At 44.0% G+C, this 14,184-nt stretch overlaps 1 protein-coding gene across 1 annotated transcript in view; it reads right to left on the bottom strand.

Annotated features, from left to right (window-relative positions):
• MINDY4 (MINDY lysine 48 deubiquitinase 4) overlaps positions 1-13,922 on the bottom strand; it is a 104,643-nt gene extending 90,721 nt beyond the window's left edge. Inside the window, exons 1-4 of the mRNA XM_087712373.1 lie at positions 13,809-13,922; positions 12,283-12,402; positions 8,992-9,206; positions 1,010-1,099 (exon numbers count right to left, since the gene is read on the bottom strand). Of these exons, the coding sequence (XP_087568499.1) occupies positions 1,010-1,099; positions 8,992-9,206; positions 12,283-12,402; positions 13,809-13,871 (488 nt within the window). The 5' untranslated portion in view covers positions 13,872-13,922. The remainder of the gene's footprint in view (positions 1-1,009; positions 1,100-8,991; positions 9,207-12,282; positions 12,403-13,808) is intronic.
• Between the last annotated feature and the right edge of the window lie 262 nt (positions 13,923-14,184).

The following is a 14,184-nucleotide window of genomic DNA, read 5'->3' as shown; positions in this document are numbered from 1 at the left end:
CAAGGCTATGAAGTTTCAAGAAAGGTTTGCTTTAGATAAAGAAATTAATTCTAAATTGTAAAGGTAACATGTGCTAGTCGTTCCTGACACTAGGGGGCGGTGCTCATCTCCGTTTCAAAGCCAAAGAGCCAGCGCTGTCCGAAGACGTCTCGGTGGACATGTGGCTGGCAGGACTAAACGCCAAAGGCACACGGAACGCTGCTCCCTTCCCTATTTTTCTACTTGAATTTTTTACATGCTTTCAAACTGCTAGGTTGGCAGAAGCTGGAAGAAGTAACGGGAGCTCACTCCGTTATGCGGCGCTAGGGATTCGAACCACCAAACTGCCGATCTTTCGGATTGACAAGCTCAGCGTCTTAGCCACTGAGCCTTCATGTCTCTATCAGTGGTGGGTTCCAGCTCTCGTTGTAACCGTACCGGGCTCGGTGTGCACCCCATGAAGGCGGCCAGCACACTCATGTGTACTTACTTCTCGCAATGTCTCTGCTAGCCTCCGTGATGCTCCAGCTGCTTGGGGGAGTGTTGCACAGGCGCCATGCGCGTGCGCGGAAGCCCCAAAGAGCTCAAATACAGGTAAGGAGCTCGGGCGGGCGGGTGGGCCCTCCGGAACACCATATCGGAACGGTATCTGGTGCTCCGGGCAGGCACTGGTATGCCCGTACTGGGGCATACCGCCTGCAACTCACCACTGATCTTTATAATGAAAATTATAATTAAAATACACTCTTAAAATAACCTAACTAACACCTAACATGTGGTATTCAGGGTATAAAACTGTATTGAGTTATAATGTAAACACTAAATTGCCTTAAATATGACATCTAAAATTACAGTAAAGCATCTAATAGGCATCCATGCTGGCTGAGGAATTCTGCGAGTTGAACCCCACAAGCTGTGAACACCACCACGCTGCTGGTGTACAGGTAATTCTTACAAGTGTTCACTTAGTGACCGTTCGAAGTGACAACGGTACTGAAAAAAGTGACCTATGACCATTTTTCACACTTACAAGCGTTCCAGCATCCCTGCGATGACATCATCATGATACTTGGCAAGTGGCATGCACGTATGACGGTTTCTGTGTCCTGGGTCATGTGATCTGACAAGCAAAGTCAATGTGGGAAGCCAGTTTCAATTAAGAAATCTGTTACTTTTGAGCCGCGGTGGCGCAGTGGTTAGAACGCAGTACTGTAAGTTAGCTCTGCCGACTGCCAAGGGTTCGATCCTGGCCAGCTCAAGGTTGACTCAGCCTCCCATCCTTCCGAGTTGGGTAAAATGAGGACCCAGATTGTTGGGGGCAAGAGGCTGATTCTATAAACCTCTCAGAGAGGGCTATAAAGCCTTCTATCCTTCCTTCCTGTCCTCCCAGTGGTTAAAATGCAGTATTGTAGGCTAATTCTGCCCATTGCCAGCAGTTCGGTCCTGTCCAGCTCAAGGTTGACTCAGCCTCCCATCCTTCTGAGGTCGGTAAAATGGGGACTCTGATTGTTGGGGGCAAGAGCCTGACTCTATAAACCTCTTAGAGAGGGCTATAAAGCAGTGCAAAGCAGTATATAACCCCAAGTGCTAATGCTACTTTTAACAGTTGATTCGCTTAACAACTGTGCAAAAAAAGTGGAGCAAATCTCTTTTAACAACTGTCTCACTCAGCAACAGAAAGGTTGTGCTCCATTGTGGCCAGTTGACAAGTACCTACAAAAGATGTTAATTGATGTCCAACTCTACTATTAAACTATTTCTCAAAAAGATGTAGTTGCCTAGATTCTGCCTGTCAAGCAGAAGTTCAACAGGGAGAACCTCCTCTATAATAGTTGGAACAAAACTTCCACCTGTAGCTTCTCCACTTGCAAAAATTTTAAACATCAAGGTGAAAAGGGTTAGAACAGGGCGGGCAATGCTACACAAACGCCTCAAGGCGGCAGTAAAGAGCCCAAGGAATCATCATTCGCGTTTGCGCAGAGAAAAAAAATCTCTTCACTTCCCAAAGCTCTCACCATAAACAAACCAGAGCGTCCCACCTTCGGCGCTTCCCATTGGCTGCGCTGAGGAGGGTGGGGCAGGAGAGGAAATCTACTGTATTTACCCTCGCGTTCTTCTGGGGAGGCACCCAGAATTCGGAGGGGAATGCGCATGCTCGGCCGGGGACTATAAATACGAAGCGCCTGAAGATGGACGCTCCATTCCGTGCCGCGCTCTGGTCGCGGCAAGAGGAGGGCGGGGAGGAGGGGCGAGCGAGGCTGCGTCAGAAAGGGGTGGGGCTGTCTCTGTTTATGAAGCTATTCCGCCTTTTTTACAAGCCTCCCTGGGTGGCTGAAACTCGAAAGGGCTTTCCTTTGCATCTTTGATGTTGTTTTTTTAATTTGCAAGCGCGAGGTCGCTTTAAAAGACTTCCTTCTCTCCAAAGGGAGACTCTTTGCTTGCAGAGGCAAAAAAAAGAAATAAAGCATGCATTTGCACTCCAGACAAAAGCCCCCAGCCCTTAAATGCTACATAATAATAAATGTGTGAATAATCATAATCACCATTTAACAGTGATACCCATTGTCATCGGGGCACCTGGCACCATGTCCATGACTTTTACAAGATATATCCACAAATTGCAGCTTCCTGCAATAACACCAGCGGAACTGCAAAAAACTGCCCTACTCGGAACATCTTATATTTTAAGAAGGTCCTTGGCTGATACCTAGGACGCTGGCAGCAACCCGTATCAACCATTGGCACCAGTCAATGAAATTTGTGACACATCTTTAAATGTTCACTTGACTGAGTTTCATGCTTAATGAATAAAAGACAATAATAATAATAATCGTCATTTGGAACACAACACGCCAGATATCACAGTTGTCGAAAACCGAAACGTCCAATTTCTTGACATCGCTGTACCAGGAGATGCCAGAGTTGAAGAAAAAGAACTGGGGGGAAAAAATCATGAAATACCGCAACTTGTCCATCCAAACTGCGTGATTATGAATGAAACATATAACAGTGATACCCATTGTCATCGGGGCACGTGGTACCATGTCCAAGAATACATCAACAAATTGCAGCTTCCTGCAATAACACCAGCTGCAAAAAACTGCGCTACTCAGAACATTGTACGCTAAGAAGGTCCTTGGTTGATACCTAGGACATTGGCAGCAACTCGTACCAACCATTAGCACCAGTCAAATATCACCAGGCTCAAGGTTGACTCAGCCTTCCATCCTTCCGAGGTGGGTAAAATGAGGACCCGGATTGTTGTTGGGGGCAATATGCTGACTCTGTAAACCGCTTAGAGAGGGCTGAAAGCCCTATGAAGCGGTATATAAGTCTGTTGCTATTGCTATATGTGATGCATTTTTGAATATAAATAAGGTATATAATAATTATTATTATTATTAATAATAATAATAATAATAATAATAGGCTACCAAACAGCCAAAAAAGCTGAAAAAATTTCGCATTTACTATATATGGATGATTTGAAACTCTATGGAAAGTCAGAAATAGAAATCCAATCATTGACAAATACAGTCCGAGTATTCAGCACCGATATTTCAATGCAGTTTGGCATGGAAAAATGCGCCACTGTATCCATAAAAAGGGGCAAAATCACTGCATCTGAGGGAATTGAAATGCCCAATGGCCAACTAATTAAATGCAAAGAAAATGAAGCCTACAAATACTTAGGCATTCTGCAGTTGGATAACATCAAGCATGGAGAAGTAAAAACTATTGTCAGGCGAGAGTACACCAACAGAGTTAGGAAAATTCTGAAATCTAAATTGAATGGTGGAAATACAATCAAGGCCATAAATACCTGGGCAATACCAGTTATAAGATACACAGCTGGCATAGTTAACTGGACACAAGCTGATTTGGACCTTTTGGACCGAAAAACCAGGAAACTAATGACAATGCACTACAGTTTACATCCACGTGGTGATACTGATAGACTGTATCTGCCCCGAAAATCAGGTGGCAGAGGATTATTACAAGTGAAGCAAACAGTTGAAGAAGAAAAACATGCACTGGCTGATTATTTAAAAGACACTCAAGAACATCTATTAATCGAAGTAAAGAACAAAAATCTACTGAAGGCCCAACAGACAAAACAAGAATACAGAAAAGATGTGATAAAATCAAGAATGGAGAGTTGGCAGAACAAAGCACTGCATGGTCAATTTCTGGAAAAAATAAAAGATAAAGTGGACAGTGAACAAACTTGGTTATGGTTAAAAACAGGTACATTAAAGAAAGAAACAGAGTCACTAATCCTGGCTGCGCAAGAACAAGCTATCCGCACAAATGCCATTAAGGCCAAAATCGAAAAATCCTCTGATGATGCCAAATGCAGACTTTGCAAAGAAGTTGACGAAACTGTTGATCACATACTCAGCTGCTGTAAAAAAAATCGCGCAGACTGATTATAAATTGCGGCACAATTCAGTAGCACAAATGATCCATTGGAATTTGTGCAAAAATTATAATATTAAAACAGCAACAAACTGGTGGGAACATCAGCCTGAAAAAGTCACCGAAAATCAGATGGTCAAGATCTTGTGGGATTTCCGTATACAAACCGACAAAATACTGGCGCATAATACACCAGACATCACACTGGTTGAGAAAAACAAGGTCACAATCATAGACATCGCAATACCAGGTGATAGCAGGGTCGCCGAGAAGGAACATGAAAAAATCGCAAGATACCAGGACTTAAAAATTGAAATTCAACGACTATGGCACAAACCAGCAGTGGTAATTCCAGTGGTAATTGGCACACTGGGTGCTATTCCAAAAGCACTGGAATTACATTTAAAACAGTTAAAAATTGACAAAATCACCATCAGTCAAATGCAAAAAGCCGCACTGCTTGGATCTGCACGCATATTACGAAAATACGTTACGACGTCCTAGGCCCCTGGGTGGGGCCCGACTAGTAACCAATGCCAAATCCGGTGAAACAACTGGCCGCTGTGATACAATTGCATAATAATAATAATAAATGTGTGCATAAGTTCACCAACTTGCCTACCATCCCTGTCCTACTGTCCCCACTTACTCGTATCCATTTCCTGTATTCATAATCGTGTTTATACTTATATCTGTTATCTTATACATGCTTGACAAAATAAATACATTAAAAATTAAAACCATGCAAGGCCATTCATAAAATACCATTCATAAACTGGGGCAGACAAACTTGGAATCTAGGACTCTCTTTTCTCTTCCCAAGGGGGTATATAGCGTTCAGAAGGTGGCGTTACATAGACTTAAAATCGGAAACATTCCTCTTGGGGATTTTACCAGAAACATATAGTAAAGAAAATGTATATTTGTTTATCCGTGTTATAACAGCAGCTAGGATTGTATTTGCATAAAATTGGAAAAGCGAAGAGATTCCTGGAGAGGAGAATGTGATTAGGAAAATATTAGAATGTGCAGAAATGAACAGATTTGACATTGGCAATTAAAGAGAAAGAAGAAACTGGTTATTATACTATATGGGAAGCATTTCATTGATGGTTAGAGGGTAAATATAAAAATTAGAAGTTAAATTAACTGTGTTAAAATATTAGAGTTAGTATAACTAAAAGAGCTAAGTAAATTAAGAGGATTGTCATAGTAGGAATAGATAAAATAATCAACATGATTGTAAAATTTAATTGTTGCTGCACAAAATATTTGTACCCAGACGACGCACTGCTTAATGGACTGTTTGTACTTTGTATTAAGATAAAATAAAAACTTTACCAAAAAAAAAAGAAGATGGCAAAACAACCCTGTAAGGTAGACTAGGCAGAAACAGAGATCTTAGAACCTCTGCTGCTGAGGGGGATCTTGAATCCAGGTCTCTCCGTAGTCTGAAAAGGCTAGAGAGGAGTTTGCTTGGAATAATGTGGGGATTCCTTTACAGTACTGGGGAAGGGTTGGACTAGAGGACCTCTCAGGTCCCTTCCAGTCCTATGATTCCATGATCTACTGCAGGACTTATACTGGTGTTTCTCAACCTCATCAAGCTTAAGATGCGTGGACTTCAATTCCCAGAATTCTCCAGCCAGTCATGCTGGCTGGGGAATTCTGGGAGCTGAAGGCCATGCCGCTGATTGGAGAATTCCTGGAGTGGAAGCCCACATATTTTAAACCTGCAGAAGTTGAGAAACGACATTCACATTAAGGATCAGGCGATGGATCTCAGTTCTGAGTATTTACATGACCATCTAAGTTGTTCAGACTTAATCCGCAAAGAATGAAGTAGTTTAGAGCAATCGGTATTTGAAAAATATACCACAGGCATCGCCTTATATCCCACCTCCCATTCCTTTCCTATAATAACAGCATTTTATAATCTTTTAATTGGCGTTCACACATTTTAAGCTTCAGGAATGCCATTTCATGTATCATTAACCTTGTAGAAATAACAGAAAAAGTTCCATAGCGCATCATCTGACATTTTATTAAAACGCAGGTTTCCAGAAGGTTCTGGAAACATGCCTCTAGCTTTTCAGGGGCTGCAAAAAAAAAAATGGTTTTAATACATGTCTGAATACACATGGTCCTCGACTTACAACTGTTCATTTAGTGACCAAAGTTACAACGGGGCTGAAAAAAAGTTACCTATTTTTCATACTTATGACTATGACAGCATCCCCACGGTCACATGATCAAAATTCAGGCGTTTGACAACTGACAGGTACGTATGACGATGTCTCGGATCACATGATCCCCTTTTGCGACCTCCTGACAAGCAAAGTCCATGGGGGGGGAAGCCAGATTCACTTAACAACCGTTACTAACTTAACGACTGCAATGATTCACTTAACAACTGTGGCAAGAAAAGCCGTAAAAATGGGGCAAAACTTGCTTAACTAATTTCTCACTTAGCAACTTCAATTTTGGGCTCAATTCAGTGGTGGGTTTCAAAAATTTTTAGAACCTCTTCTGTAGGTGTGGCCTTCTTTGTGGGAGTGGCTTGCCGGCCATGCGACCGAGTGGGAGTGGCTCAGCAATCATGTCACTGGGTGGGCGTGGCCAACTTGTAAAATGTGGTGAAACTCACTTAACAACGCTCTTGCTTAGCAACCAAAATGTTGGCTCAGAAACTCTGGCATTTGAAGCACACAAGCCTTAAAGCTGTTAAGTTACAAGACCTTTGGACCCCTAACCCCTTAGAAAAAAAAACCAGGGGTGTTCAAACTTGACAGCTTTAAGACTTGTGGACTTCAACTCCCAGAATTCCTCCTCCAGTCATGCTGGCTCAGGAACTCTGGCACTGAAGTGTGCAAGTCTTAAAGCTGTCAAGTTACAAGACCCTTGCACCCCTAACCCTTTAGAAAAAAACTTCAGGGGTGTTCAAACCTGACAGCTTTAAGACCTTAAGGTTTAGATAGGACTCTCAGAGGCGGACGGGGCGATTGATGAGCCAGCCAATCAGTGAGCGGCGGGCGGGACAAGAATGGTGCGGTCGGGCAGCGGGAGGGAGCTGGAACCGGTTCTAAATGGCATGGTAGATTTGTGGAACCTCTTCTATAGAAGAGCTTAGAACTGGCAGGAACCCACCCCTGGCTCAATTGTGGTCGTAACCCAAGGACTATTTGTATGCCTGCTCTCGGGTGAACCGCCTGGATACAGGAAGATATTTTTTATAGCTGACAAAGAGGAAATGAACCATTTCTGTATCACCTAGTTTTGATTAATTTTCTCTATCCTGGACAGTCCTGTCCCTGTCTGTGAATAACCACAACAAACCACAGGTTTGAACGCTGTATTCTTTTGGCATTTCAGGAGAGGAAGCAACAGATATGTTTATCTCTTAACCATCTCCGTTTCAAAGCCGAAGAGCCAGCGCTGTCCGAAGACATCTCTGTGGTCATGTGGCTGGCATGACTAAAAACCCTGAAGGCGCACGTGGAACGCTGTTGCCTTCCCACCAAAGGTGGTCCCTATTTTTCTACTTTACATTTTTTTAAGTGCAGATGTTGGGTAACTGGCATGTACTTATGACGGCTGCAGTGTTCCCGGGGTCACACGGTCCCCTTCGGCGACCTTCTGGCAAGCAAAGCCAATGGGGAAGCCAGATTCATTTAACAACCATGAGAACTAACTCAACCATGGCATTGCTTCACTTAACAACTGGGAAAGGAAGAATAGCAATAGCAATAGCAGTTAGACTTATATACCGCTTCATAGGCCTTTCAGCCCTCTCTAAGCGGTTTACAGAGTCAGCATATTGCCCCCAACAACAATCCGGGTCCTCATTTTACCCACCTCGGAAGGATGGAAGGCTGAGTCAACCCTGAGCCGGTGAGATTTGAACAGCCGAACTGCAGAACTGCAGTCAGCTGAAGCAGCCTGCAGTGCTGCATTTAACCACTGCGCCACCTCGGCTCTAGTAGGGTTGGGTTGGTCAATATTTAGTTTAGAGACAACTTGGCAATACAGAATTGGAATCTGGATTTAGAAGTTTAAAATTCGAGACTAAGACGGGGAAAGCAAAGATGATGACAATCTGTTTCTGCACTCTTGCTTTTGTCCCCCTCCCCTAAAAAAACACCTATAAGACCCAAAGCCAACCAGAAACATATTGAAATAAGTCCAGATCTCCTAGCTACCTTCTGTGCTTTGACATCATCCTCTTCTTAGTAGCCATGAGGTCAGTCAGTCAATCAATTTCCAATTCCCAAATCAAGAGATGTTTTTTTTTAAATAACAGATTTCTAATTTTCTAATAATAAGAACAAAAGAAATGGGGCCAAAAACTCACTTAAAAACCATTCTCACTTAGCAAAAAAACAAATTTGGGGTTTGATTGTGTTTGTAAGTCGAGGACCACCTGTACTTCCGTTTTCCAGCCCAAAAACAAAACAAAATCAGCCATTGCAGACCGTGGATTCACTATATGGCAGCCGTGTTTGTTTAATTACCACCGTATGCACTGTATGACTTTCTCTATGCAGTCAATGACTGGTTAAGATTCAGGATCAAATTCTGAAAAGTCATATATACCTGGGAGTTCCTTTTCTAGATTTTTCAGCTGCCGTCTGCCTTCGAGTGGCTTCCCCAGAGAGGAAATTCTTGGGAGGTAAACTCTCCGTACTTCTTGTGGGGCAGGCTTTACTTTCTGGAAATGAGGAATTTCCCAGGAAGGTTTGGTTACCCTGGAGCTCCAGGAAGTAGCTCACCATGATTTCCAGAATGGTTTTTAGAGGCGTCTCTTTGGCCTGCAGTAGAAAAAGTAAGATAAAAGGGGCCGTTAGAATTAGGCTGACTCGATTTTACGGTTTGCAAAAGACAGAGAGAGTTGGAATTGGAATTTATTGCATTTATATGCCGCCCTTTTCCCCGAAGGGGACTAAGGGCGGCTCACAATCCAAGTCAGGGAAGGGGGTACAGACAAGGGATAAAAAAGACGAACATAACAATACACAATTTAAAAGCACATGACAACCATACCATTCGAGGGGGGGGGGGGCAAAAGCTCTTTAGCCCCAGGCCTGTCGGAACAGCCAGGTTTTAAGGGCTTTGCGGAAGGCCTGGAGGGTGGTGAGGGTGCGAATCTCCACGGGGAGCTCGTTCCAGAGGGTCGGAGCAGCCACAGAGAAGGCTCTCCTCCGGGTAGTCGCCAGTCGACACTGGCCGGCGGATGGAATTCGGAGGAGGCCTAATCTGTGGGATCTGATTGGTCTATTGGAGGTAATTGGCAGCAGGCGGTCTCTCAAGTACCCAGGTCCAATACCATGAAGGGCTTTATAAGTGAGGAAGTTGATTTCTAGCCTAATTGTTCTAGGCTCAAGTCTCCTGCTTTGTGATATTTTAAAACAATATTTAAATTAAAGGTTCCCCTCGCACAATCAGTATATGCTAGTCGTTCCCAACTCTAGGGGGCGGTGCTCATCTCCCTTTCAAAGCCGAAGAGCCAGCACTATCCAAAGAAATCTCCGTGGTCATGTGGTCATGTAGGGACGCAGTGGCTAAGACGCTGAGCTTGTCTATCAGAAAGGTCGACAGTTGGAATCCCTAGCACCGCATAATGGAGGGAGCTCCCGTGACGTGTCCCAGCTTCTGCCAACCTAACAGTTCGAAAGCAGGTGAAAAATGCAAGTAGAAAAATAGGAACCACCTGTGGTGGGAAGGGAACAGCATTCCGTGCGCCTTTGGCGTTGAGTCATGCTGGCCACAAATATATGTACTATTAGAGCAGTGCATTTATGAGCATTTATGCATTCTTTTTTCTTCTTTTCTCTCTTTCCTTTTTCCTTTCTTTTTCTCTTTCTTTCTCCCTCTTTATCTTTTTCTTCCTTCCTTCCTTCCTTCCTTCCTTCCTTCCTTCCTTCCTTCCTTCCTTCCTTCCTCATTATGTACAGGTAGTCCTTGACTTATGACCACAATTTAGCCCAAAATTTCTGTTGCTAAACGAGACACTTGTTAAGTGAATTTCGCCCCCATCTTATGACCTTTCTTGTTACAGTTGTCAAGTGAATCACTGCAGTTGACAAATTAGTGACATGGTTCTTAAGTGAATCGGGCTTCCCAATTGTCTTTTGCTTGTGAAAAGGTCACAAAACGGGATCACATGACTCCCTGGGACACTACAACCGTCATAAATATGGTGGACAAGCGTCTGAAGTTTGGTCACATGATTATGGGGATGTTACAAAGGTTGAAACTCTGAAAAATGGCCGTAAGTCATTTTTTTCCAGTGCCGTTGTAACTTTGAATGGTCACTATGTGAACTTTTGTAAGTTGAGGACTATCTGTACTGAATAACAGAGTCAGATCTTGAAGTTCTTCTAGTCAAGCCCCCACCTCAGGCAGGAGACCTTATACCAGTGGTGGTGAACCTGTGGCACGTATGCCGGAATTGGCACGCAGAGCCATCTCTCCGGGCACCCGAGCTATCGCCCGTTGCTCTTCCGGGTTACAGTTTGCCAGCCAGTTGGTCTTCACACGCGCGGGAATAATGGAAACTGGAAGATCAGCCGCCCAGTGCGCATGCACACGACGGGAAGATGACCTTCCAGTATATGTGTGCTCACCGGCCCCCTGGTCTTCTGGATTCTGACATGCACGCATACGCGCACCACAAACCAGATCATCTTCCTATCACAGCTGGCTGGCGCACCGGAACCCATAAAAACATGGCCAGAATCCATGGATCGCGTGCCCAGCTGGTTCCACCACAAAATCGTGGAGGACAAAATCGCGCTCGACGAAAGCGCACATTTGACGTCATCACAGCGCGACGAAAACATCGCGCTGTGATCGAAAAATGTAAAAATAAAGCTAAAACCTTACCCTAACCCCCCCAAACCTAACCCTAAACCTAACCCTAAATCTAACCCTAAACCTAACCGTTAACGTAACGCTAAACCTAACGCTAACCCTTAACCTAACGCTAAACCTAACGCTAACGCTCTAAACCTGACCCTAACCCTTAACCTAACCCTTACCTTTATGTGAATCGGCTTGCTTTAATTTTAATTTTATTTCAATGTTTAATTTTTTTTGTCGCGCTGTGATGACGTCACATGCGCGCTTTCGTCGAGCGAGATTTTGTCCTCCGCGCTTTTGACGGGTCACGGCCCAGCTTCCCTCCCCCCCTGCCCAAGCGGGCTTCTTGCCCAGCCACAGCCCTCTAGCCTGCGACACCAATGCGCTTCTGCGATTTGGAGCGCCTGCCCTTCTTGGGTGCTCCAGAATACCAGTAGCGGGGCTGCGTAGGAACTAAGTCCGTCAGAGAAATATCTGTCTGGCACCAGAGTAAGTGGCGCTCCAGCCGAGAAGCAGCCCCGCCCCCTTGGCAGAAGCGGCAGGAGGAGGGGTGCTGTGGTGGCTTGTTCTCGGTGGCGGGCTGGTGGGGGCTTCATTGACTCTTCCAGTTTCCGGTGTGCATGCGTGCTCTGGAAACCAGAAGGTTGTTTTCCCGGTGCTTGCCTGCGTGCCAGACGGCTGCTCTTCTGGTTTCCAGCACATGAAAAGGTTCACCAACCTCACACCATTTCAGGCAGTATTTTCTTAAGAGCCTCCAGTGATGGAACAGCTACAACTTTTAAAGCACCCATTGATTGATTGTCCCTGAGATCGTTAAAACGCTCATTTTAAAGAAGAAACCGAAAACCCACCAATTATGAAAGTAGTTGCTTGTGCCCCCTGCAGGGGATTAGCCTAGATGACCTTTACAGGCCCCTTCCAATTATATAATTCTATGACTCTAGCTCGAACGGGTTTGTCCCATCAAGACTTATAACTTCCTGGGAACCTTGTTCAAAAATGCAGGAATGTCTGTCCAGTTTTTACCTTGTTTTGTTTGTATAAAGACTGGAGGTGCAAAACACTCCGGAGTTCGTTCCTGTTGTTGATGCTGAGCGCGGTACGGGGAAATTCTTCGTCCATCATGATACTTGTCTTCTTTAAGCCCTGGGTAGGAAAGAGATAATGCTATGAATCAGTATTAAAAGATAACCTCAGTCTTCACACCGCTGGTTAACTTAGAAGTCGGTGTAATCATAATATTCAGAGAAGCTGTCGGCACTGTGTTTCTCAAGCTTCATAACTCTTAAAAGAGGTTTAAGATGTGTGGACTTCAATGCCCAGAATTCCCCAGCCAGCATGCTTTAACATAGTTGACTTCAACTCCCAGAATTGCTCACCCGGCATGGTTGAAAATGCACAGTCCAATTCCCAGAATTCTCCTGCAGGATTATTGCTGAGAATTCTGGGAATTGGAGTCCTGCTGAGACTGAGGAATACTGGGACCTCTTTATGGACTTTTGCTGAAAACAGGGGCGTAAATGAACTTGTGCTTTATGGATAGGATGCTTAGAAAGGATAGAATAAGGAAAGAAGGGGGGACAATGTACCCTTTAGAGAGAAAGGGTAAGATATTAATACAATTATCACTGCTGTAAAGGCAACCGAATTTCATATTTAATGTGTGACTTTGTGCTCACGGTAAAAAATGACAATAAAGGTTATATCTGTAAAAAAGATTCAAAGCCCTCCTTGTTCCGTCTTTTTCTTTCTTTCATTTTTCTTTCTTCTTTCTTTCTCAATTTCCTTTTTATTTCTTTCCTTCCATGATTTCCTCCCTCCCTGTCTCTCTCTCTCTCTTTTCTTTCTTTCTGTCTCTAGTTATCCCTTTTCTTTTACTTCTCTAAGTTCTTTTTTATTTCTTTTCTTTCTTTTTTCTTCTTTTCTTTCTTTTTTCTTTCTTCTTTCTTTCCTTCCCTGATTTCCTCCCTCCCTGTCTGACTTCTCTTTCTTTCTTGTTCTTTCTGTCTCTACTTGTCCCTTTTCTTTTACTTCTCTAAGTTCTTTTTTCTTTCTTTTCTTTCTTTTCTTTTCCTTCTTTTTCCTTTCTTTCTTCCCTGATTTCCTCTCTCCCTCTCTCTTTCTGGTTCTTTCTATCTCTACTTATCCCTTTTCTTTTACTTATCTACGCTTCCTTTTTTCTTTCTTCTTTTCTTTCTTTTTTCCTTCCCTGATTTACTCCCTCTCTCTTTCTTTCTTTTTCTTTCTTTCTTTCTGTCTCTACTTATCTACGCTTACCTTTTTCTTTAAATTTGTATTGTTTTTGCTCTGAAAAAAAAAACTAAAAGTTAATTGCAAACACTAAAAGTTAATTGCAAACATAATTTAACAGTTTGCCTATGGGAAGGAGGAAAAATTTTCTCCGCCTCGCCATCCCCCCCAAATGTATTGTGGGAAATGTAGTCTCCGGAGGGGATCCGGGGCTCTTCTCCAGGTTGGGCACCAGAGGGAGGGGCGCCCCGAAGCTTTTTCCTCCCCCCTCCCGTCCTTTTCCTCTCCCAACCCCCACTCACCTTTTTGCTCAGGAACTCTCGCACTAAAGATGCAGCCACCTCTTCCACGAAAGACGTTTCCATGGGTGGTCCTGCAGCATGCAACGAGGTCTGATTAGCAAATAAAACAAAATGCAAAATTTAAATATATATATATATATATTTTCTGCTTGGTGTCTCCGCCCTCCAACCCGTCGCGGGGGCTTTGCTCAAATTGCAGCTGGCGGGCAAGGCGGTTGCATTACAGTTGGCGGGTTGTCATGGCGATGACGTCACGCGCCGGGAATTCTTTCTCCGCCTCCAGGGTGATCCCAGATGAGGATGCAGAGGGCAGACCTATGGGGGGGGGCGGGGGGGCTTAGAACGGGGAGGACCGGGGAATTCTGGGAGTTGAAGT

The sequence above is a fragment of the Thamnophis sirtalis genome, unplaced genomic scaffold (genome assembly GCF_051295495.1).
Source record: "Thamnophis sirtalis isolate CommonGarterSnake01/CBP01778 unplaced genomic scaffold, rThaSir2_p1.2 scaffold_4, whole genome shotgun sequence".
NCBI lineage: Eukaryota > Metazoa > Chordata > Lepidosauria > Squamata > Natricidae > Thamnophis > Thamnophis sirtalis.
Note: the sequence above shows the minus strand (reverse complement) of the source record. Positions and strands in the feature narration are given on the sequence as shown.